Raw genomic sequence first — 26,592 nt, forward strand, 5'->3', positions numbered from 1 at the left:
CATCGGCCATGAGGAAAGACTACAAGCACTGAACTTATTCTCTCTGGAGAAGAGACGATTGAGGGGGGGATATGATATCCATGTACAAATACTGTACTCACTAAAACTAGAGGAAAAACGGTTTAACCTTAAAATACGTAAGGGGTTCTTCACTGTCAGAGCAGTAAAGATGTGGAATTCTCTTCCACAAGCAGTGGTATCAGCAGGGAGCATTGATAGTTTAAAAAACTATTAGATGGGCACCTTAAAGACCACAACATAAAGGGGTATACAATGTACGGTTAACAGCAAACACACATACACATCATTGGTTGAACTGGATGGACTGATGTTTTTTTTCAACCTCACAAACTATGTAACTATGTAAATAAATGAAACAGAGTCGTGCTAAAGATGGTGATTAGACATGCTACTAGAAAATAGAAGTAAACAAAGTGTACATATATATTAAAAAAAAAACTATAATATAATTAGTTCCAAATAGATGTTTTGAAAAAAATTGAGCTTGAAGACACTTCACCATATATGGTTCACAATCAGAATATCACGCAGCCCACATCCTCCACCATGTGCAGCAGACCACCAGAGACACCGCCACCTTAGGTGCAAAAATGTTTGCTTACCAGCAGTACTGGATCTCTTTTTTACAGGAGGTCACTATAACTTTTTGGCTGATTACCCTGTCAGGACCTTTAGATGGTATTCCTGCAGACATTTCACTGGACCATAAGGGAAGACATCTGGCTAGAGTGTCCATGTTATCAGGCTCAAAAACAAAAGGATGCATACATAATGTAAAATCCAATAACATTTATTTAAAATAATGATGTTACACTCACATTTAGGTAGATTTAAAAGCACATTGTAAATCCTGCCAGCCGACACATAAACAAACACCCACACTAGAGAAGATTACAGCTAAAGGCATCTTAAACAAAAAATAGAAACAGTTTTTGGTACCTAGTGCTCCATGCACACCTATAATATATTACCTACCTAAGATCCATAAGAATGTGACTTGCCCCCCCGGGCCGCCCTATATTGAGTGGCATTGACTCTGTGACGGCCCAGGTGGGTAAGTACATTGATCACTATTTACAATTTTAGGTGCAGAAAATGCATTCATAAATTAAAGACACAGGGCTTTTATTTTGTCCAATTGCCACCCAAGAGATGACATATGGTTGGTTTCTGCTGATTTAACTTCACTGTATACAATTATACCACATGGCCTTGGGTTTGCAGCAGTTGAATATTACCTTAGTAGGGATTCAGGCCTTCCTACAAGACAAATAGACTTCATAATGGAACTCCTTAGATTTGCAGCATCCCATAACTATTTCTGGTGGGAAAATCAGTTTTACCGCCAGGATAGAGGAGTTTCTATGGGTGCCAAATATGCTCCAAGCTTGGCTAACTTGTTTATGGCCAAGTGGGAGGAGGATGTCATCTATACCCGCCAGAGACCAGAGTTGGTCCTGTGGGTTAGGTACATTGATGACGTTGTCCTCCTATGGAATCTCTGAATGCCAATCATAGGGGCATCATATTAAATTACGAAGCAAGTAGGGAAGAAATCCATTTTTTGGATCTTAAGATTTGTATTAAGGCAGGCAGATTTGGAACATCTACCTACTTCAAACCGACTTACAGGAACTCCTATATACCTCTATACAGTTGTCACCATAAATCATGGCTAAAATCTGTTCCTAAAAGCCAACACATGAGATTGATACGGAATTGTACAGATGTTGATGAACATAGTAAACAGGTTGTAGTGTTGACTAAGAGATTTGTGGAAAAAGGATATGAGGTACATACACATAATACCATAGTGAATCAGATCCAACAGATTGGTAAGAGTTCATTGCTAAGAAAAAGGGACCTAGAAATTAGGAACCCTCCCTTCCCTTTATTACAACATATTCTACCCAACATTGGCAGGTGAAGAGACTTATACATAGATATCATTGCACAAAATGTGCAGGTAGAGTGTTGGGAGCATCTTTGCCAGCCAGACCTCAAGTAGTGTTTAAAGAAGTACCTTCTTTGAGGGATAGAATTGCCCCTAGTGTGATAAATTCACCTTCCAAACTGGCTACTATCAATGTAGGAAATGCCAAGTATGTGCTCTGAATGGATGAAAAAATAGGAGAACCAGGGAATTTATGTCCACAAGTACCTCTAGAAATTTCAAAATTGAACCCTTTATTATGTGCTCCACTACTGGGGTTGTGTATCTGTTACAATGTCCATGTGGACTTCAGTATATGGGCAGAACCAAACGGTCCCTACAAGTTAGATTTAATGAACACATTAACAACATTAGAAAGGGTTTTAAGATAAAACCATTTGTTTTTGGAGCATCATGCTCTTGCTCATAATAGGGATCCTACAAATACAATCTTTTTAGGTATCGACAGACACAGCCCACGTTGCAGGGGGGTTCTTTGATAAGAAGGATCTCTCAACTTGAAATGAAGCGGATTTTTAAAATTAGGGGTTTCTCTAGGTCTTAATGTGGATGTAGATGTATATGCTTTTGTTGACAGCTCCTCATAAAATCACTTGGATAGTACAAAACGATTGATGTTTGTCCGTTTTTGAGAGGGTAGGGGTGTTCCGCAAGTTGTGTGATAAGCCCTGAGTGGAAATGTTATGTATATGTTTTTGACCTTTTTTATGTGATATGTGACTTTTATGTGATTCTTATGTAATGGTAATGTTTGGACCTTGAGGAGCTTTCTGGAATCCAATACATATTTTTTTATTTAGGTTTACCTAGTTTCCTTTTTTGGATAGGCAATATAGGTAGGTAATGTTAGGTATATTTTTATATCATTTAGAATACATTATAACCTCTGCCCTCAAGAGGGCAGCATTCAAATTAAATTTAGCATTTCATTGTGAGGGGTAAAATGCATTCATCTATTTTTGTGATATGTATTTATTTTTTAATATGGGCTTATAGACCCTCAAATTAAAAGGGGAGTGAATCTTTACAGAATTGAGTACTAGTAGAATAGGGCTTGGTTGGCATCAAGTGGAGCATTTCAGAGTCCAGATTGAGGTTGTATTATGCACTACTATGATAGATGCAGAATGAGGCTTGATTTTGTGTTCGATTATTTAAGGCGATGGCGTAGTATGTTACCCGTGCCCCAGGGCCCCCAACGCCATTCTGTGACAAAACTCGTAGGGCGGACTACGTGATTGCCTGCCACGAGTCCTGGAAGTGCAGGTGTTTGTTTAAGTGCCAGCCGGCGAGATTTATAATGTGCTTTTAAATCTACCTAAATGTGAGTATAACTTCATTATTTTAAATAAATGTTATTGGATTTTACACTATGTTGGGCATCTTTTTGTTTTTGAGCCTGATAACAGACACTCTAGCTGGATGCCTTCCCTTATGGTCCAGTGAAAAGCCTGTAGGAATACCATCTAAAGGCCCTGGCAGGGTAATCAGCCAAAAAGGGTTACTGGCCCCCTGTAAAAAAGAAGTCCAGTACTGCTGGTAAGCAGGCATTTTTACACCTAAGGTGGCGGTGTCTCTGTTGGTCTGCTGTATATTTGGGGAAGTGGAAACATCTATTTGGAACTATTTATATAATAGTTTTTTTTTAAGTGTATATTTACACTTTGTTTACTTCTATTTTTACTTCCATTTTTAAGTAGTTTTATTTTAGTAGTTATGATGATATGTACGATTTTACTAACACGTCAAAGTTGCAAAACTGTGTCTAGGCATTAAAGTGATACTAAACACACATTGTTTAATTTACATTGCCCATTCTATTTATGTATATGGATGATGGCACTGTAATTACTTCAATAAAAAAAATATAAGTACCTATTTCCTACTCTATATACATGACCCAGCTCTTTCCCAGCCTGTCTGCAAGAAACATAAGCAGAATGAGCTTCTAGTCCTCTGCTGTTCAAAATAAAAAAAACAGCCTTTGGAATACAAAAAAAGAATGAATAATCAAACAAACTGTTTAAAAATGGTATACAAATATACTGTATATTTGAAATGAAATTGTATTACTTTTTTGGCAATAACATGGTGTGGGCGGATTTCTGCCAGTCATAGGCTGTGCCACTCCCCCCCAACCTGTGTCTTAGAATAAGAGGGAAGTGAAGCCTCCATCAATCAACATGTAATATCCCATCCCTAATGTGTTTAGTGGGTAAGTGGGAATGGAAGAGGAGGGAGGGAGTGGGCTGTCATTTACCACTGTGTAAAGGCCCACATGTGTGACTCTATAGTCATATGGGCTGCTCAAATGTGATAGGGCGGAAATGCTCAGCATAGAAACTCACTGAAAACTGAACATGTTTAAAAGTGCAATCCGTGCAATAACATGTAATGGCAATGGTGAAAGTGCCATGCTCTCCTTCCTCTTGTACCCTCACTCACCTACTGCCCTAAGGAATATCACCTGTAGTAAGAACCCTAGGGGAATCTTTCAGATGGTTTCTCAGCTGTTCCTCCTATCTCCCCAGGTTGTACGTTATCACAGGAAGAAGATTAAAAGATCATGGCATCTTTTTTAATTTTAAAAGCTTTTATTAATATACAATGCGCACTCTCAAAATTAATTCTTGTTGAAAGCATGAAAAATATACTGCAATGGCCGTGGTTTGCATTTGCATTCCCATACCAGGATTTGATGTCACTGAATGTCCCTTCACCTAATGCATTTTGCTCCACCTTAGAAGCATCTTCAGAGCATTAGGTAGGTATTAGGTAGAGATGGCCTTCTGGTTCGCCCTCTTGGTCGGTTTGCGGCAAACTTTGCTTGTTCGTAGTCCGCCGATTTTGCGAACATATGGCGTTGTTTGCGGCAGCCATATTAGTTTACATTGGGGAGAACTTTGACCCATGACACAGCGATCAGGTGGAACGGGACAGCCAATTGAAACATTTCAGCACATGGACATACCCACTACCTTATAATTAGACCTGACCTGGCGGCCATTTCACATTCTGCTTTTTGCCAGTGTAGGGAGAAGTTTGCTGTGTGCACCAGGGACAGATAGTCAGTGACACAAATCTCTCTGTTAAGGTCCATAAAAGTCCTTTTAAGGGCTGGTATTTGGTATAGGTGTACTGTCTCTTTTCTCAGAGTAGGGAGAGGTTTGCTGTGTGCACCAGGGACAGATCATCAGTGACACAAATCGCTCTGTTAAGGTCCACAAAAGTCCTCTTGAGGGCTGGTATTCGGTATAGATGTACTGTCTCTTTTGTCAGTGTAGGGAGAGGTTTGCTGTGTGCACCATGGACAGATTGTTAGTGACACAAATCGTTCTGTTAAGGTCCACAAAAGTCCTTTTAAGGACTGGTATTTGGTATAGGTGTACTATTCTTTGGTGTGCAGTGCACTATATAGGGGTGTAATACTCTTATAATATACTTTCTAATATATAAAGTATATTATAGTGGATTTGTATTGTGCACTGTGCAGCATTGTGACTGGTGTGTTGAGCGTTTCTGCAGCAATACCACAAACAGTGACAAAAGCACATTTAAAAAAATATTATAACTGGTGTGATAGACCAGTGGCCCCCCAATACCACATATTGAAGTGGGGTGTTATCTGAGTATACTTTTATAAGTGTATTTGTGTCTTGCAACAATATTGCCTCTTTTGCTGCATTAACTTTGCTACACACAGTGCCAAAGAGACTGGCCAATTTTTTGTACAACTGGTGTGATAGACCAGTGGCGCCCCAATACCACATATTGAAGTGGGGTGTTATTTAACAGTATACTTTTCTAAGAGAGTATTTTAGTCCTGCAAAAATGTTGCCTCTTTTGCCGCGTTAACTGTGCTACACACAGTGACAACAGTTACTGCCCAATTTTTTGTAGAACTGGTGTGATAGACCAGTGCCCCCCCAATACCACATATTGAAGTGGGGTGTTATTAGCTGTCAGGTAAACCCATGTGGGCTAATTTGTGGGGCCTATACTGGCCGACCCTTACTTCCGTATCCTGTGAATGCCTAATGTACCTTCAGCCACAGAATACAACGTTCTTAGCTGTCAGGTAAACCCATGTGGGCTAATTTTTGGGGCCTTTTATGGCCGACACTTACTTCTGTATCCTATGAATGCCTAATGTACCTTCAGACACAGTATACAAAGTTCTTAGCTGTCAGGTAAACCCATGTGGGCTAATTTTTGGGGCCTTTTATGGCCGACACTTACTTCTGTATCCTGTGAATTCCTAATGTACCTTTAGCCACAGAATACAACGTTCTTAGCTGTCAGGTAAACCCATGTGGGCTAATTTTTGGGGCCTATACTGGCCGACACTTACTTCTGTATCCTGTGAATGCCTAATGTACCTTCAGCCACAGAATACAACGTTCTTAGCTGTCAGGTAAACCCATGTGGACTAATTTTTGGGGCCTATACTGGCCGACACTTACTTCTGTATCCTGTGAATGCCTAATGTACCTTCAGCCACAGAATACAACGTTCTTAGCTGTCAGGTAAACCCATGTGGGCTAATTTTTTGGGCCTTTTATGGCCGACACTTAATTAAATATCCTATGAATGCCTAATATACCTTCAGCCAAAGAATACAATGTTCTTAGCTGTCAGGTAAACGCATGTGGGCTAATTTTTTGGGCCTGTAATGGCCGACACTTACTTCTGTATCCTGTGAATGCCTAATTTTTCAGACTGGAATTGAAAATCAATGGGTCTGTAAACGTTCCGCCAAATTGTGAAATGGATGCGGACCCATTTTACATATGTTTGAATGGACCCTATATGTATTTGACATGTATTTACCGGCTGCTGTCAGTTCTGGCTGATTTAGGAAAAACAAAAAAAATTTTTGCTGCAAAAAAAAAAAATTTAGGGCAACTTTTCCAATTGCAATACTTCTGTTATGACATTGTCCATGTTGTGGGACTATTTGTGCACAGCTAGCAAGTCTTTTGTGGCTGCAAATATGACCTAAAGGTTTATAAAGTTCGCCTCCCATTTAAGTCAATGGGGCTCGCCGCAAATTTGCTGTTCGCGGACATTTGCGAAAGTTTGTGGCTAACGTTCGTGAACTGCCTCGGCCGATGTTTGTCCATCACTAGTGACGGGTCTTCCGGTGACATCAAATCATGGTATTGGAAAGCGAATGCAGGGAAGAAGTGTCTCTGCTGAGGCAAGACTTGCAAAAGATCCGTGTGCGGACAACAGCTGTGGAAAGTCAGTGAAACTGAAGACCAGTTGCCACAGGCTGCATATCATTTGCCAAAAGAAACTAATAACAGGGCAGACGATATGGAGATTTTTTTACGCCGCAACAATGTTCGTATTGTGGGACTATCCGTAAATAGCTGAGGGGAGAGATCCAACGACCTTTGTTGAAAAATGGTTTATAGATCTCTTTGGCAACGATGCCTTCTAACCCTTTTTTGCTGTCGAAAGGGCTCATCGCACTCCAGGCCACCCACTCCCACAAGTCCCCCTAGGCCTCTGCTGACTCGTCTCTTGTACTATAAGGATAGAGAAGCAGTCCTGTATCAAGCATGGGATCATGCTAACATCCAGTAGAATGGCACCAGAGTATGCTCAGCCGAGGTGCAGCGTCACAAGGCCAGATTTGCAGAGGTGAACAGAGGCCTGCGGAATCTACAACTAACATATGCGATGCAATATCCGGCAAAGGGACGTGTCATAGCTGAAGGCCAAGTGAAGCTGTTTGAATCAGGGAAAGATTCCTCCTCTTGGCTTGACCACAACGCACAAGCTCTACGGCACCAATGGAAACGGGGAAGGAGATTGATCCCTGCTACATATTTCTACACCTGAGCAGATTGCTAAGTACCTATTTCTTGTTCATCTGGCCCTTTTAATTTTTCTTGCTTCTACTGTTTTCCGGTATGGGGACATGATATGGCATAATGGGCTGAGAGCTATAATGTGTTATCTTAGCTTTCCACATAAATGCAGACTAGGTGTACACTCTTAAATGTCTTCATGACTGTTTGGTCTGCCATGTTGGCAGGTCCTTTGTTACTTTTTTATTTTTCAAGCTTTTGCAAACATTGGCACTGTTGGGCCTTTAAATTGTTCACTATTGGATGGACTTTTATACATGACCAGTACTTGCCCCTGTTCTCTAACAGTGGTCTCTAATAGCACTGAAAGTCATGATGCTACTTTATGGGTTGTGATATTACCTTTACCTTTGACATACTATCCACCAGTCTCATTGCTTTCTTGGCACATTAGAGGGATCCATATCCCTCCTAAATGAACAATGACTTTTACATGCCTTAAAAAATTCTCTCCAGCTATTTTTTGCTGTCAGGAAACTCATCTGACTACCTGTACCCTGAGCTGCCTGAGGTATCTGTGGGTGGGCTGTGCATACCACTCCACTCATATGTCTTTCTATTGAGGTGTAAGTATCCTGGTGCACAGTGCATTAGACTTCCAGGAATTTGAGGCTAAAATAGACTCTGATTGACGGTTTAGTTTTTTACTCTCTCGTATTGGGTCATTACAATGTATATTGGCTTGTGAATATATTCCCCCACCCTTTACTGCGGAGGTGCTCCGGCTTTTGCTGACCTATTTGATGGGGAAGCCGGACCTCCCACTGTTGAATGTTGAGGATTTTAACTGCTGTTTGAATCCCTCTCTTGAACGACACCCCTGCTCCTCTTAGAGGTACCCCTTTATTGAGATTGCTACATGAAGTGGGCTAGGTGGATGTGTGGGGACATTCAAATCCTTATGCTAAGCAATTCTCCTGCTTTTCCAAATCTCATGGTTCTCTTTCTAGAATTGATCTGGCTGTGGGTAGTCTGGACATGCTCCCCTCTGTCTCCAAAGTTCTATTTAGACCCCGTTGTGTTTCTGATCACTCTTATGTGGTAGTACGCCCTAAAGTGTCTCCACACTCTGCACTGCCGAAGACACCATAGAAATTAAATGCGTTTTGGTTAAAAGTTTTTCCATCTCATGTAGAGCCAGAACGGAGCATGACTGAGTTTTTTGCCCATTAGGATCACACTTGTCTAATGGGGGGCATTTAAGGCACACCTGAGGGGTCTTCTTATAGCATCAATTAACAAGGTAAAAAGAGCTTCTTCAGGTCAAAGGGAGCAGGTAAATTCTCAGGTACATACACTGGAACAAAAGTACGTCAATGACCATACTGACTCTACTAGGGAGGCATGGCAGTCGGCTCAGTCCGCTTATGAGCAGTTGCTCTCCTCCTCAACAGAGAAAAAGAGGTTTATCTCTAGGATAGCATTTTTGAGGAAGGGGAGAGCACTGGACGCCTTCTGGGGAGGATTGCTAATTTACACCAATTGGAGCAATTTGATCCCAGACTGCCTGCCTTGTGCACTCCCCACATCTGGTCCTGAAGGAACTGGCACTATATTATGAGACATTAAATCTTCCCACTGCAGTGTATACTCCCTTAGATTTAGCAAATTATTTGAGTACTATCACATTCCCATGTCTATCTCTAGCTCAGCAAAGGGATTTAGATTCCCTGATTGCCTTAGAAGAATTACAGTCGGCGGTTAGTTCCTTTCCAAACTGTAAGGCTCCCGGGGAGAATGGTCTTCCCATGGAAATATATAACCAATATGTTGAGGTGTTACTTCCACGCTTGTTAAAGGTTTTCAATGCTTCCCGGGAATAAAATGCTCTGCCTCCCTCAATGTCTAAGGCCAATATTATTCTTTTACTGAAACAAGGCAAGGACGCGACTGACTCAGGATTCTAGGCCTATTTCGGTACTACAAAGTGATATTAAACTTTAAACCAAGGTCCTAGCAATGAGGTTGAGTGGGCTTATCACATCTATTGTGCATTTGGATCAGGCCAGCTTTATACCAAATAAGGCTACCTCTATCAACCTGAGGAAGCTCTTTCTTAATACGCAGCCCCGGGCAGATAATGTAGTTCACAGGGCATTGCTCTCACTTGATGCTATGAAAGCCTTCGACAGCCTTGAGTGGACTTTCTTATGAGAGGTGTTGTTGAAATTTGGTTTTGGTGAGGTCTTCTTCTCTTGGGTACGTCTCCTATATAGTAACCCACAGGCTGCAATTAGGGCTTCTGGCAGAATGTCTTACACATTTCCTTTAGGGTGGGTCACGCGACAGGGATGCCCATTGTCACCCTTGTTTGCTCTAGCCATTGAGCCCCTGGCTATCCTGATCAGAGATAACCCAGGTGTCACTGGCTTTTTCTATGGTGAACGGCAGGAAAAAGTCAAACTGTATGTGGACGACATGATGATTATGCTTGAAGATACAAATGAATCCTTGTGGGAGACTATGGCCACTGTCACAAGATTTGGAAATTTTTCAGTACATAACATAAATTGGTCCAAATTGACCCTAATGCTGTGAGGACACTTATCAGGGGACTTTAGATTATCCTATCCCACTTACCACCTCCTTTAAATATATTTGGATCCTAATCTTACCATTTATTCTGGATTTTTGTAGGCTAAATATTTCCCCACTCTTCCAAAAGTTCCGCAACCACGTTAAAGCTTGGAATTCCATTCCCCTATCGGTGGCTGGGAAGGTGAATTTAATTAAGATGATTCCTATGCACCAGTTGCTGTATTTTCTTCACAATGCCCCGGTATTGATCCCAATGAAGATCTTTAGGATAGTAAACTCCATTTTTCATACCCTAATTTGATAGGACCGTACTTCTAGAATAAAATCAGAACACCTACAGCGATCAAAGGATGATGGGGGATTGGCATTGCCCAACCCTTGGTTATATCACTGTTGCAGCACCTGATTGGTACGATGTCGGGGGTAGGGGAGTGGGGGGAGACGGTTAGAAGGGAATCTTTCCCTATAGCAAAATGGAAAGAGTATGGTGTAATGTTTCTCAGCCAAAGTTTCCGTAATGGGGTATTGCTCTCCTTTGATGCTTTGCGGAAGAAATTTAACCTGTCATTCTCAATATACTTTTATTATGCACAGCTCAGGCTCAGGCTACGCTATATTGCTTGAGTCTTTCCTCACCAAACACCCCTTAAGGGTGTTGGAAAAAAGGGAAGGGGATGTGGGCTAACTTACAGGAGATCAGTGGGAGGAAGCTCTCCAGTCCATGACATTGTGCTCGTTAAATGTGACACAGAGACTGATTCAGCTTAATATTCTTTTAAGGGTATGTTATACCCCTCACAGGTTACAGGTTATGGGTTTGAGACCAACACCTGAATGTTTTAGATGTAAAAGGGATCATGGAAATTTGATTTATATGTTATGGAGATGCCCTAAACTGCATCTATATTGGCGTGGAATGGTTGATACCTTGAACAGTGTATTTCAGGTATCCCTCCCTCTTGACCCAAAACAGTGCTTACACAGTGCTGGACGAATTTAAGTGCGAGAACCACACTATCCCATAAAATGATAATGATACATTGGAAGTCAGAGGACCCTCCTACAGGGGAATGGATAACTAATGTTGGCAAAGCAGTACGGATATAAAAGGTTAAATATCAACACAGAGGTTGCCTGCACAATATGAAAAGTTATGGGCTCCATGGTTGGAAGTCCCTGGGCTAGCCCTGGAGGACCTAATTATGGATAGGTTATTGAGACTTAATGCTGGGTGATGTCACTGACAAGGTAATAGGTGTGTACTGTAAAGGATTTTATTGACCCTTACTGTGTAGACTTTGCTATTACTGGCAGTGAATGTTATATGTACGAAATGTAAAGTGAACTGTTTGGAATTGTTATTTCATGCCTTTTTCAATAAAGTTATTTTTTCTGGATGAAAAAAAAAAAAAGACTGCAGAGCTAATTTAGTAGGTCATCAGGGTGAAATTTCTGCTTAGGCAAAAGAGGCTGTTGAGTCAGCTACGCATCCTGGTGCTGACAGTCAGTAGCATTTTTGATTCTCTCTCTGCCACTGGTAGATTCCTAACTATTGGTGCTCCCTGTGTAACCTGTTCAATATTCTATGGAACAGTGTACTGTGTACATACAGTGTTCTCAATCTGGCTTTGGATTTTAGATTTGAGATACTGGCAATTTGCCCTAGTTCTCTAAGGGTATACTAATGCTGGGGACAGTTGACCTGAACCCCTTTTCGGTTGTCTCCCATCCCTACTACACTGCTGGCCTGCACTCAACGTTCCAGGGCACACTTATGTCATCACTCCTGCCAGCTAGACAACAGTGATCCCTACTTCCGTGTTCAGTGATATGGAGAGTTCTGTGCTCAGGCATTGGTTACATCCATACACACAGTACTGATGCAGTGCTACAACCCATCCAAAATTGATTTGAAATAGAATAGATTAGACTAGATTAGAAAGAGCTCCACGTGTGCCCAGCCACACAAACTGTTGAGTAAATATCCAAACAAAAAGGCAACTACATGGGATGTGTTCTAAAATCTTAAAAATTACAGCTTCATAAAAAGTCCCAATATAAAAGAGGTTAACGCGTTTCAGGGTATTAATCATCAACCCAGGTGGGCTTTAGTCACCAGCCCATTCGGGCTGAAACCTGTTAACCTCTTGTGACTTTTTTGTACTTTTTTTGAAGCTGTAGTAAACGGGATTTTAGTGCGCATCACATGTAGTTGCCAAACTTTTTGTTTGGATATTGACTCAGAGGTTTGCACTCATACAAAAGCGAACTGTACCAGATTACAAGTGAACTGTGCCCCAGACATCCTTTTCCAAGTGGTCCCTGCTCATGGTATGCTTAAGGAATATGTTACCCCAACATTTCATATTCATGGATATGGGCCTGCTGTACCATGTATGTGTATGAAAAAATATCCTGTTCTCTTTGTATTACTTCCTTTGTGTGAAATAACTGGTGTTCCAGCCAATCCCACAGCTTTCCTAACAAAAATTGGCTACACTAGGCATGAGAGCACAGCATGGATGGGGGAAGGAGGACCAAAACGAGGCTTGAACCGCTATAGAGCCGCTGGTAGTGAACGGCATATGACAACTTTACAATGTTCTATTTACTACATTGGCATCATTCATGACTATTATTTCTGCCTCATTAATCATTAATCATCATGGGGGGGGGGGGGGGTTCATATAGCGCTTATATGTGGTTAACCCTTGTGTGACTGATACTTTTGAACATCCCTCCTGGTATATTTTGTTCCTGCACAGCTGTCACTTGACCCCCAGGTGTTATGCCAATTATCAGGGATAGGGCGCTGGTCCTGTCATACTAGCACCAGATTTATTTGTGTTTTTTAGTGCTCCCTAGTCAAGCTAAGTCCGAGGCCATATTGAGCAAGGGATATAAAGCTGGCGGGGCGTGTGGTGGGTTTTAACAATAGTGTATTCACAAGTAACAGGAAAAACTGGAATTGGATGTAGCGGGCCGGGATGGACCATCATTTTGAGTATACGTAAGTCATTCAAAACAGTAACATATATAAGAGGATGTATAAAATTAATGGTAAATACCAGGGATCCTGAGCAGCGCTCAGGGATTCACAGGGGCCACAACAATAGATTTTTCCAAATTACCTGTGGGGCCGTATTAAAGACCACAGGACATTGTTCCAGTAATCCATATCCTTAGTCTGTTTGTTTTCAGGATACTGTTTGTGGGCTTTTTTTTTAATCATCTTTAGAAGAGGCTTCCTTCTGGGACAACAGCCGTGCAGACCAACTTGATGCAGTATGCGGCGTATGGTCCGAGCACTGACAGACTGACCCCCGTCCCCACCCCTTTAACCTTTGCAGCAATGCTGGCAGCACTCATACGTCTATTTCCCAAAGACAACCTCTGGATATGACATTGAGCACATGCGCTCAACTTCTTTGGTCGACCATGGCAAGGCCTGTTCTGAGTGGAACCTATGGTCTTGGCCACCGTTCACTACAGTATAAATAAAAGGCTATTGGATAAACAGTCTATAAAGAGTGTTATACAAAAAGAAAAAAAAAAAAAAAAAAATAGTACTCATATGAATAGGGGTCATTTATCATGGCTGGTATACCTTCTGTTTACAATGCATCACTCTGCCTGAAGTTACTGCCACTGTATGCCACTGTATGTCAGTCACTTATTTAATTGTAAGTATTCTCTCACTGTCTCAGTATGTCTAATAACTGTTGTTTCTTTTTCACAGGGATGCCCTCTGTTTTCTCCCCTACCCTTATTTTGTTTGCAATATTAGTTACTGGCATATCTGGAGAAACTCAAGTGCAGTTTGCTGGTCAAACTGACTTTTTTGTAAACGAAACTGACACCACAGTGATACGCTTTGTTATAGAACGGACAGGAGTGCCAGTGAACATCACTGCAGTCATTGAGGTAAGAAAATTAGTCTTGTGTTGCTAAACTTTTTACTTTGCTGGGTTTTTAGACATGAAATATAGTGTTTAGCACCATGTCTGATCCTCGTTTTACTCCTATTTCCTAGGGTGGGCATACCTGACTCTAAAAACCAAACAATGTGACAGATACAGTATTTGGCACAATTAGCCTTCCACATGCTAGCTAGAACAGGGACAACTCTTTTCCATCAGAAAGGCTTGTTAACAAGAAATTTTCCAGTATGTCAGAAACTCTGTGATTGGGACACTAAGAGACTTTGAAGAACATTTTAACTCCATGAGTAATCTTATATCAGATTTTGGTCATGTTATGGGTTGCTGCACCATATGTTTGTTACTGAGATGTTGCATTTTTTTTATAAGGGCAACCCATCCAAAACTGATATTTTATATGACTTACCACCATATTTTTTTAATGGACTCAAGAGCAGGTCTTGCTTTTGTATTGGCTTTTTAAATTTATTTTATTGTATTTTACCACAAATGTATGCACAGAGATGTATAGTAACTAAGTAGAACTACTTCACTACTGTACTTAAGTACTGAAAGGCGGTATCTGTACTTTCCTAGAGTAGAATTTTTTTCTCCTACTTCAACTTTTACTTCACTACATTTTTTCGATGATTTCAATACTTCTACTCCGATATGTTTTTTTTTTGTGCTGCATAGTTACTCGTTACTATTATAAAAATGACCACTGCCAGAACAGTAGATGGCAGGTTTCATGAAGCGCAAAACATGTGTATTATCAGCGCATACGAAAATAAATGCTACTGTATGTATAAATAAAAGCTGCATTTGAAATAATAAAAAACAATATGATGTTCAAACTTTTGACTTCTTTCTTTAATAACTACATAACACAGTACTTGTACTTTTACTTTCAGTACTTGAGTAGCAATTTTTTTTTCAAAACTACTGGTACTTTTACTTTCAGTACTTGAGTAGAAATTTTTTTTAAAAAACTACTTGCAATACTAAAGTACAAAAAATGTTGAATACTTTAGTACTTCTACTCAAGTCACTTTTTGATCGAGCACTTCCACTTCTACTCAAGTCACTTTTTGATCGAGCACTTGTACTTTTACTCAAGTATAGGTTTCGAGTACTTTATACAACTCTGTGTATGCAATGGAGAATGCAGCATAGTAAAATGAAACTATTAAGCAAGTATTCAGTGGGCAGGTCTTCGAATTAGAATTCAGAATTTATATAACCACTTGACCTCCAGATAATTTACCCCCCTTTATGACCAGGCCATTTTTTTGTAATACGACACTGCATTAATTTAACTGACAATTGCACGTCATGCGGCACTGTACCCAAATAAACTTTATGTCCTTTTTTCCTCACAAATAGAGCTCTCTTTTGGTGGTATTTGATCACCTCTGCGGTTTTTATGTTTTGTGCTATAAACAAAAAAAGGCCAACATTTTTGAAAAAAAAAAAACAGTATTTTTTACTTTCTAAAAATTGGTGTGCTTGCGCGCTGCTATGTTGTGCTATTGAGTGCTATAAGACTACAAAACTTACTAAGTGGATCCCTCACACCTATACACACTCTCTAAACATGTATCAGTGTGCAAAATTGTATTCAAAAGTGGTGCCAAGCTCCCAAGTGCTAATATGCTAGTATCCCTTTTTATTCTGTTTGCATAGCAACATTCAGAATCAGCATAGAGCTTTCTTTTGGTGGTATTTGATCACCTGGGCAATTTTTATTTTTGCTCTATACACAATGCTGTAAAAAAATCTATATTTTTCACATTCTGCTATATGACATTCCCAAAAAAATTTTTTTAAAAATCTAATTTTTTTAACATTTTAGGCTATATTGTTTTCTGCTACATATTTTGGTAAAAAAAAAATCGCAATAAGCATATTTTGATTGGTTTTCACCAAAGATATTGCGTTTACTAACTACGGGAAAGATTTATGTCATTTTTATTGTTTTTTTTTTTTACTTGTAATGGTGGCGATCTGCGATTTTTTGCAGGACTGCGACATTGCGACGGACAGATCAGACCCCTAACTGACATTTTTGACACTTTTAACAAGGGGTTAAATGTGAGCCTAGGGGAGTGATTCTAACTGTGGGGGGTGTGGCTTCTGATATGACCATAGAGACATGTGATCCTATATAGAAGGATCACAGGGGCTCTATGATCATTCCAGGGAGAAGAACGGTCAGCTGTGTTTACAACAGCCGACCATCCTTCTCTCTCAGCTGGGAATGATCACGTGTGTCAGGCGGCAATCGGAGTTCCCTGCTCGCGACCGCCGTACAGTTACAGCGATTCGCGCAGGAGCGGCTGCCTTCCACAGTACATCTGCGGCGGGCGCTCGTAAAGAGGTTAATTAGTGTTCACCACTATGTGCTCCAAACATCCACATACATTATTGATATATAGTATCATATATTAATGATAATCCCCTTATCTGATGTGCCCTCACCTGGGGGAGAAGACCAACCAATGGTCTATATGTGCTTTTGTACCTCTCTGGGGATCTGTTTTATGCTGTTTCACTCCTTTGGTGGCAATCTTGAGTTTAGAATCCTCCTTCACCTACTCTTATCTCCATACGCCCAAATCATAAAGAGAGAAAGCTGGACATAGTGTTTTATCATTTAAAACAACCAGTTTATTAAACAATAAATATAAAAACACTCACATTTTCCTGCTGCTTAGAGTGCACCAAACTGTAAAAAGCATTCGGTCCTCACATTGCGGGTATGGGACAATCAGACGGTATTACCACGGCTTTGCAGGAACACAGGATCAATGCCTTCACTGCTGACAGAACAGCAATCTGCCTTGTTTACGTAAGTAGACTGCCATTCTGCCTGTGTAATGAATAATCGGCGGGTTCCAGGGGACATCGAGTCTGCAGTACCCACTGATCGGCTCCTGCTGTGAATAATCACAGCGGGAGTGGGCCACTGGTGGTGCGACTGTGCGCCCCCAACCCAGAAGTGCTGGATCATGTACTAGATATGTGATCCAGTGCAGGAGAGCCACCTTGCCGCCGTAAATGTAGGTTATACAGTAGACAAGCAGAAAAGAAATTGATGTACAATCCAACTCATTGTAATCTCTTTCTGCCCACGCTTTAGCCGAATGATGGCTACAGCAGGGGCTTCCAGTGCTGGTAGGGTATTAATAGACGTCCTCCCGTGATCGTGCTTTCAATCATGATCAACGTGAGGCACTGCAGGGGCATATATATATATATATATATATATATATATATATATATATATATATATATATCAGTGTCAGTGTATTTTAGGTAGGATTAAAAAAATAGTATCAGTATCATTGTCAGTGTGTTTTAGGCAGGAAAAAAGCAAAATGTGCACTGTTGTTTCTGAGCCCTGCTACGGGTACAAACAAGAAATAACACATACATACATACCTGTGTGTGGTATTGCTGCGATCCTCAGAAGCAGGAGAATTTATTTTGGGCTGTTCTTTGGTGGTAGGTTATTGTAATAGCAAGAAATATACAGCTAAATTAAAAAATATATTTTATTTTACTAATTCCCAAATTATCGTATCATAAAGTCATTCACATCTTGATAATACTGATTGTGTTGTTCTAGTTGGTGGAAAGTGACACGGGAGATTTTATAGCCACTGCTACTGCTGTTTTTATACCCGACTGGGAGTCCAACCGTACCGTCTACATCTCTGTGTGTGATGATGATTTCCCAGAGGCAGATGAGACATTTCATTTCATCCTAAAACTAAAGGTGAGAAATGTATATGCAAGTTTCATGTATATGGATTATGTATCACTCTGATTTGAATATTTTGTTTCTACCTTTTGTCAAGGAGCCTTAATGACAGAGCACATAGTGGCTGATATGTTCTATAGAATGTGTGCCTCTGTTTAATAAATATTGCTACACACACAGAGGAATGTTGCATTATATGTTGTCACATATGCCCTACACTATACTTGCACAAGGGTCTAGGTCAGTGATGGCGAACCTTGGCACTCCAGATGTATTGGAATTACATTTCCCATGATGCTCAACTACACTGCAGAGTGCAAGAGCATCATGGGAAATGTAGTTCCAAAACATCTGGGGTGCCAATTTTCGCCATCACTGGTCTAGGTGATAAAAAGTCTTTTGATCCTGTGGTCAATTCCAACCAGTATTTGGATGGAGTTCTCAGATCATAGCTCCCAACTGTCCCTGATTTGGAGAGACGTTCCTTCCTTTGGATCAACATCCCTCTGTCCTTCCTTCCTCCTCATGTGTCCCTCATTTTGTTCTAATGTATACACCTGTATACAAAATGCACTGTTCATCTATCAAACAATGTTTTACATAGCTAGACCTTTGATCAGATTTCTAGATTATTGCATTTTTTTATTTTAAAAGCCAGTATAAGGGAATAATAGCGGTAATAAAAGCATTTGTGGGATAACTTAGAGTTTAAAATAGAACTATAGGCAAAATTTTTTTTTGATAGAGCAAGGGAGGGTTATAACGCCTATCAGATTTTGTTTTGCCATCTGTGTCCCATTACGGATATTTCCTTTCACTTCCTGTGCCAAACAGGAAGTGAAAGGAAATCCCTGCAAATTAAGGGAATCCCATTTGGGATCCCCAGGGTCACCAGAACTAGTGTCTCTTTCAGAAGATTATTACTTTTCTGGGGACAACCCACCATTTTGGATTTTCTTTTACTTTCAATGATAACAGTAAATAGGGCAAATAGATAGGATGAATCTCCCTAATGGGGGCACAGACAGCAATACAAACTGACAGGTGTTCTAATCCCTCTCTACTCTATCTAAAACTAAAAACAAAGTTTTGCCTTTATTTATACTTACATTTTTTGTATTAATTCTCCATGTAATGGAGGTGTGGCAGGGATGTGTCCTGTACCTACATCCTTTTTTGCTAATAGGTGACCCTCTTTCTTATCTCAGAACATTTGGAGGTATGTTTAAGGCATTTGGCTTGCAGGTAGGTGCTGCAAAAAATGGTGATAGATTTATCATATAATTTTTTCAGTGCAGTATATCTTTTTTCCTTAGTACTGCATATACAGTATTATTGTTATTATCACTAATATTATTATTATTATTATTTTTTTTTTGATCCTTCACTTCGAGGATGATAACTGAGATTGACTGAAAATTGTTTTATTGATAATTTATGGTTTGATTCTAACCAAGATCTTTCCACAGCTCCTGGTCTCCTCACTGGGTTTTCTTTGAGGAGTTACTCTTTATCTCTTTATTTTTGGCCTTTTTCTAATTTCTCTCACTGTGGTTAAATCAATATTTAGTCAGATTATCGTGTATCACATGTATGATGTTTATGCTGGCATATAAGAAATTCTGTGTGTTACTTTTTAATCCATCAGAACATAAGAAAAGACAGAATTACAGAAGGTACACTCATTGCTAGAAACTTTTAATGTCATATATCCTTTGAGCAGTGTCGGGACAAGGTCATCTAGAGCCCAGGGCAAACATGCCGAATTGCGCCCCCCCCCCCAAAGATGTGTGGGCATTACGTATCTGCAATAGAATCACCACTCCTAGCACACCTCCCCAAATGTCCCCTCCTAGAATAATTCTTATCCCCTGCCAGCCCCCAAACTTCCCCTCCCAACACAAATCCCTTTCCCTCAACCTCCTTGTGGTGCCCCACCTCACATGATACCCCAGTGCCCAGGGCAGCCGTCCCTCCTGCCCACCCCTTGTCCCTGCCCTGCCTTTGAGTATTTTATTTCTTATTTCCATGGTGTCATTTCTAGACTGTCAGCCTATGATTAATGCTCCCTTGACTGTCTTTATGCAGGTCTGGCCAGACCACATGACATTAGTCCACTACAATGCTCACTTTGGACTGTCTGCGCTGTGTCTAAGCTTTTAGTATGTCCTGGGAATGTTAGGACCCCTCTATATATTATGTAACCTTTGTTTTCTTTGCTTACAGAACCCACCACCAAATACAAGTCTTGGGGTACAGAAAATAGTCGCTGTCACTATACTCTCAAATGATAATGCCTTTGGAATTATATCACTAAACATGGTACAGTATATATTAGATTTTTTTTTTCCAGCACAACGCTTCTGATAGGCACAATTCATTCCCATTATACTTACAGCCCTCTTTAATACAGAATTATATTCTTAGCAATCTCAAAAAGAGATTTTGTCTTGTTTTTTGGCCCACCTCTCACTTAACTACCAGCAGATCATCTGCTTCCCTGATGTTTTTGTGCCTAAGTTACATATTTTACTAATATATGACTAGCTCGGGTGTTTTTTATTCTAGAATGTATCCTGTGCTGGTCTTGCTTCCTATTGCTGCTAGTTTCTTCATTTTCTTAACAGCAGAGTGTATGTTTCCTAGCTGTGAGAACTACCCTCTAGCTCCCTCAAAGATTCATGTGACCAGAGGCTGCAGGCCCATCCAATATTTTTATAAAAGGCTTGCTGAATTTGGCAATAGATAAAGCTCAGGTTTAGCATGTTTGATTTAATTTTTCAAGATTACAGCATTATTCTTTTACTAATCAGTTTTAGTTAGGAGCTGCTCTCTTAACATCCTGATAGACGATACATTAAGGACCCCATTGTCTTTTCCCATTCAGTACAAATTTGTTTACTTAAATTATAGTAATTTAAAACTAAATATTGGTTTCTGTTGATATGACAAGACCCATTTACGCAGGAAGATGTCTTTTTCAAAACTAGAATCACTTCTCCCTCCTTATCTGACATAGCAGTGTAGCCTGATGCCAAAAATATCACACTATCTGCTAAAATTCTTCTGTAATGGAGGACAGTTAGAAGTTGCATGGGTGAATGCGCTCTAAGCTTTCTCCTGAACATTCTTAATAGGCCATGCTGCTAATAACGAACCTCTGGCTATCTGCGTTCCTCTAAATCTGGGGATGCCAATGACTCAGCCCACATTTAGTTCACCTAGGACATCATGAATGTGCTTATTAGGATTGGCTGAAAAAAGAGTCCATTATGAAGCAAAACACCTGTGTAAGTATTCTCTGATGGAAGCAATCCTTCTCTTACCATTTTTCCAAAGATAGTTCTAGAACAGTAAAGTTGAATGTGTTCAGCTTTGCTGTGTATGAAGTCATTGATAGCACACTAATATGCTTTAGGCCCCTTTTCATATGGGCTTTCCGATCAGGTCTGCCTGTCAGTTTTTTGGGGCGGACCTGATTGGATGCTCCATGCACCCCTATGAAGCAGCGGATGTCAGCAGTGACATCTCCGCTGACACCCGCTGCTATCCGATCTGATCCTCTCTGTGAACTCTAGGTGATTGGAAACCCTATTTTCCATCCATCTGGAGGATCGTATAGGATCGGATGAAAACGGACAGGTGGTCCATTTTCATCCGATCTCCCATAGAAGAGAGCGGGGATCTGACAGGTCCATCTCTGCACACAGAGCGGAGACGAACCTTTCATCTGCCTGCTCAGCGGGGATCCGTGAATCAATCCCTGCTGAGCAAAACGGAGTCCATCGGGCGGAAAGCCCATGTGAAAGGACCCTTACAAAGAATCATCCAAGGAAAGGCAGCTACTATCACACTCTCTTGAACAAATGTTGTATATTGTGATGTGCTGCCCTAAAGAGGCAATCCGTGTAGCCTACTTGCTTGCATGTCTTGCTTACAAGCACTTTTTTAAGTTGTTTAAAATAAATTTTAAGAACAGCATACTGGTTTTCATATAGGCCTTGTATTAATGAGTAATTTCTGCAACCGATTTGAGAAGCGTTAGCAGATATATATATATATATATAAAAAAAATATTTTTTCCAAAGTATTTCTCAGATTTTATTTTAGTTTCTGAGCCGATTAGTTTCTTTGAACTGTAACATGAAAAGCCAGCTTGGACCTTGGATTGATCTCCGTATGAGAGATCCTTTAGCTTCATTGTTCCCTGTCTTCCTTGTGATGTTGGAGCAGTTTCTGATCAAGTCTTTATTCTATCTTCTTTTAGACATCCTACATGACAGTGAGTGAGCCACGGGGTAGAAACCAGACGCTGGCCCTCCTTCTGCTCAGAGAGAAAGGCACCTACGAAAGCGTGACTGTAACTTTTGAGGTGAGCTCTGTTTTATGTGCTGTATTTTGTTAATGAAGCATAAAACGCATATGGCTTTATTTGTTTTTCATTGCTCAAGTGCACCATCCTGTGTAAAATTCACTGCTCAGCAATTTACTTGGTGTTCTGAGAACATCTAATCCCAAAACTGGGATTCACTTGGTGTTCTGAGAACATCTAATCCCAAGACTGTGATTCTCTTGGTCATTTGGTCCAAACTCCACCCTTCTGCGTCTCTCCAGTTACTCATTAAAGGCTGGGTTCACATAGGTGCCGCTGCGGTTTGCAGTGTTCTGTGCGTTTGTGTTCACCAGTGTGAATTTTTCCCTGAATTCGCACCTGAAGGGGACCCAAAAATGCACAAGACCCTTTTCAAATACGCACCGCCACCACCCCGAACATGTGTGAACTGGCTCCATTGAAAGCTGGTCACGCTTACATGTTATGTGAATTGGATGCAGTGTAAAAGGAATCCAATTCACATATATGTGAATCCATCCTTAGGGTCACTTACTCGGGCACCTGCAGAAATGCAGTCCATGTGGCACTTTGCTTAGGTAAATTCTTCTAGGCTAGAGAAATACCCCTTTTTTTCAAAAGCTCCAGTTTTCTAGAGCTTTGACAAAAATAATATAATAATACTTTTATTATTATTAATAAAAACAACAATAACAAAAGTTCAAACTGAAGCGGCACACCTTCGGGGGCGACCTGTGAAGTCGCGTGCAGCGCGACTTTGGCGCGACTTGCACGGACTTCACAGAATGAATGTCTATGCAAGTCGCTCCAGGTCACCCCGAAGTAGTACAGGAACCTTTTTCTAAGTCGTAGCGACTTGTGTAGCTCCTATTAGAACGTTTCCCGTACCACACAACGGACCGCGACAGACCGCGACTTGTCAGGCTGACAAGTCGTATTAGTGTGAATGGAGACTAACTCAAGCAAAGATACATTTATTTATAAAGGAAGAAAAATAACTAACAATTGTCTAATCAATAAATTGAATGTTACAAAACAATTACAATAAAAATAAAAAAAAAATGACAGTTTATGAAGAAAGCCCCTCTATAAGATTTATGTATTAACAGGCTTCATAAGACAGAGGGATGGCTGCTGGCCTAAGTCTTCCCATAATACAAAAGGCCACAATCATACGTATTCACACTGACATCTTCACCCCTTACTCTGGTTTTATTGCTTTCTCTGAAATATCAACATTTTGTGCAATCTAGGAAATACAGTATGTACACTATTAGGCATGAATGACCACTACACAATCCAATCATTATCTTCAGTATAAGGTAATACCTGTGTCTTGGGGTATTCGGCCACTAGATGGAGCTATGTATCATAGGTATCTCCAATAATACTTACCTCCATCTAGTCACCAAATGCAGTATTTTCCATATAAATCAATGATCTGCTTTCGAACAGCACAGGATATAACCTATTTACATTTTACAAATCTTTTTTGCCCCATTGCCACAGAAAGAATGTACATGCACTTATGCTGGGCAAATAGCAATGCAAATTCTTTATAAATCAACCCTTAGTAAGTTAGTTACAGGTAGAATACGTAACTAACTTTACAAGTTCTGATAAAAACAAGTTGAAGGGTACACTGTGGGGTTGATTTACTAAAGGCAAATAGACTGTGTACTTTGCAAGTGCAGTTGCACTCATTTTCCTTAGTAAATGTAATGTGGTAAAGCCTTAAGTGATTGTAAAGCTTTAACTGTTTTTTTTTTTATAATAAATGAACAAACATGTTATACAGTATGTACCTGTTCTGTGCAATAGTTTTGCACAGAGTAGACCCAATCCTCCTCTTCTGGGGTCCCCTGCCGGTGCTCCCGGTTCTTCCCCACTGCCGAGTGCCCCATAGAATGATGCTTTTTTTGGGGACAGTCATGCACGCTCGCTCCTGAGCTGCCCTGCCTGCATCTATTGACACAGCTCCCACTCCCTTGCCCTAGATTTGATTGACAGCAGCAGGAGCCAATGGCTCCTGCTGCTATCAATCTGCCCAGTGAGGAGTGGGAGAGCAGCTCTAATGCACAGCTTTGTATTGAGATTGGGCTCATTCACAGCTTGAACCCATTAGGGGTGACCCATAGGGAGGACTCGGACACGCTATTCCTATTATTGCAACACCATTGACTTCCACTTGTACATTATTTATTATACTTATTAACTTTTCATTTTCACTCATTGACTCATATCTTGTATACAATTTGCCCACTCTATAGTTGGACTCTATATTCTTTATATTTTTGTTGTATCCTTTTTACACTTCTGTCGTATCTATTGTATGTACATAACTCTAATAAAATATTTTGAATGAGATTGGGCTCAAGTACATGGTGGGGTTGGTGGGGGGGGGGGGGGGGGGATCCTGCAGCACAGGAGGTTTTGTTTTTTTTACCTAATGCAAATATTTAGGCTTTAGAACCACTTTAACATTGTAAAGAATACACCATCAGTTGCAAGAAAATTTACAAAACAAAAATCTTTGCTTGCACATGATTGGATGATGGAAATCAGCAGAGCTTTACTACATTTGCTAAGCTCTGGGGAAAATTAATGCAACTGCAAGTGCAAAGTGCACAGTCTATATGTCTTTAGTAAATCAACCCTAGTGATTAAACAGGCTCATAAAGACATTTACCCTAATACTGTTCAGCGTTTTTTGTTAATGTATCTGTGATCTTGCAGATAGATGGAGGGCCAAATCCAGCTGAAGAAGACATATATCCGGCTAAGGGAAACATTACTTTTTCTGCTGGCAGGTCTACCTTGGTTTACAATTTGACAGTATTAGATGATCAGGTGAGTGAAAAATCCTTTAAACCCCATGTAGATTAGGACACCCATAAATATATGCAAAGCGTATATTAAAATGGCTTTTACTTTTTTCTTTTTTAAGATTCCTGAAAATGATGAAAATTTTACTCTGAAACTTACAAATGCCTATGGAGGTGCCGAGATCAATGCCACAAGGGACACACTTCAGTTGACTATAAAGAAAAATGATAGCCCAGTGCGCTTTGTTCAGAGCTCATACATGGTGCCAGAGACAAATGATGTGATTACCATTCCAGTCGTACGAGGAAAGACTATCTCTGGCATGGTTGTTGGTTCTGATGACTCTGAAGTGTCGGTCACTTATAGGATTGTAACAGGAAACACAACATCTAGTGCTCAGCTTCAAAGTGATTTCCTAGATTGTCAGCAAAACAATACTATTGTCTTTCCTCCAAAAGTCCAAGAGATAACGCTGAAATTTCAAATCATCGATGATCAAAGCCCAGAAATAGCAGAGTCTTTTCATGTTGTGTTAATGGAAGATACCTTACAAGGCGATGCTGTATTACAACATCCCAGTGTTGTCTATGTTACCATTGAACCTAATGATAAACCCTACGGAGTTTTATCTATTAATAGTGCCATATATAATGAGATGCTTGTTATTGATGAAGATCTAGTATCACGGTAAGGCTTGGTAAGGGTTCAGAATTAATGAGAGGTAAAATAAACTTCAGCCTCCTGGGAACTCTGTTTACTGTGTGGCTTTAACAAATGCATTCATAAATCACATATGTCAAGGGTGACTCTACTTTTTGAGAATGTATATATGGTTGGGTGAGATGACTAAAGTACTCTCAGTCATCTAGATTGTAAGTTCATAGAGTGTGGTTCTCTCCCTTGCATGTGTTATGGGGAATTATTTATGTGCATTTATTTAATCATCTGTAGCACACAGATTTTACTTATTCCTGGCCGGGGGGCCTGTCAAGGTCTTGCACTTTGACACTACCCAGCACTTCTCCACTTGCCCTTCCCCACTCTTTTTTCTTTGTTGTGTGTTCACGTTTGTCCCTTTTTTGTTGATTCACTGGCACGATAAGTATGGCGTAGGCCCTCGGGCCTGCCCTGAATGTCTTGGGAGGGGGTGGACATGGCCTTTTGGCTTAGTTCGCCCTCTCTCATGGGGTCTACCTTCGGGGGAGCCCCACCAAGTACTTGGGGTGGGCTGTTTCGGCACTGGAGAACGGCGTCTGCCTGGCTTCGGCTGGGCAGGCCATAGTGAGTACCTTAGTCCCTGTCAGGAGTCTTGTGCCCCGGGGGATCAGGGTTAGGGC

The 26,592-nt window shown here is 40.5% G+C and overlaps 1 protein-coding gene across 1 annotated transcript in view; it reads left to right on the forward strand.

The window, feature by feature from the left end:
* Positions 1 to 26,592, forward strand: part of ADGRV1 (adhesion G protein-coupled receptor V1) — a 654,157-nt gene that overhangs the window by 46,789 nt on the left and 580,776 nt on the right. Inside the window, exons 3-8 of the mRNA XM_082259824.1 lie at positions 14,132 to 14,316; positions 17,944 to 18,093; positions 20,305 to 20,400; positions 22,346 to 22,450; positions 25,166 to 25,279; positions 25,377 to 25,942. Of these exons, the coding sequence (XP_082115950.1) occupies positions 14,132 to 14,316; positions 17,944 to 18,093; positions 20,305 to 20,400; positions 22,346 to 22,450; positions 25,166 to 25,279; positions 25,377 to 25,942 (1,216 nt within the window). The remainder of the gene's footprint in view (positions 1 to 14,131; positions 14,317 to 17,943; positions 18,094 to 20,304; positions 20,401 to 22,345; positions 22,451 to 25,165; positions 25,280 to 25,376; positions 25,943 to 26,592) is intronic.

This window comes from Pelophylax lessonae, assembly GCF_965119305.1.
Source record: "Pelophylax lessonae genome assembly, chromosome: 1".
Lineage (NCBI taxonomy): Eukaryota > Metazoa > Chordata > Amphibia > Anura > Ranidae > Pelophylax > Pelophylax lessonae.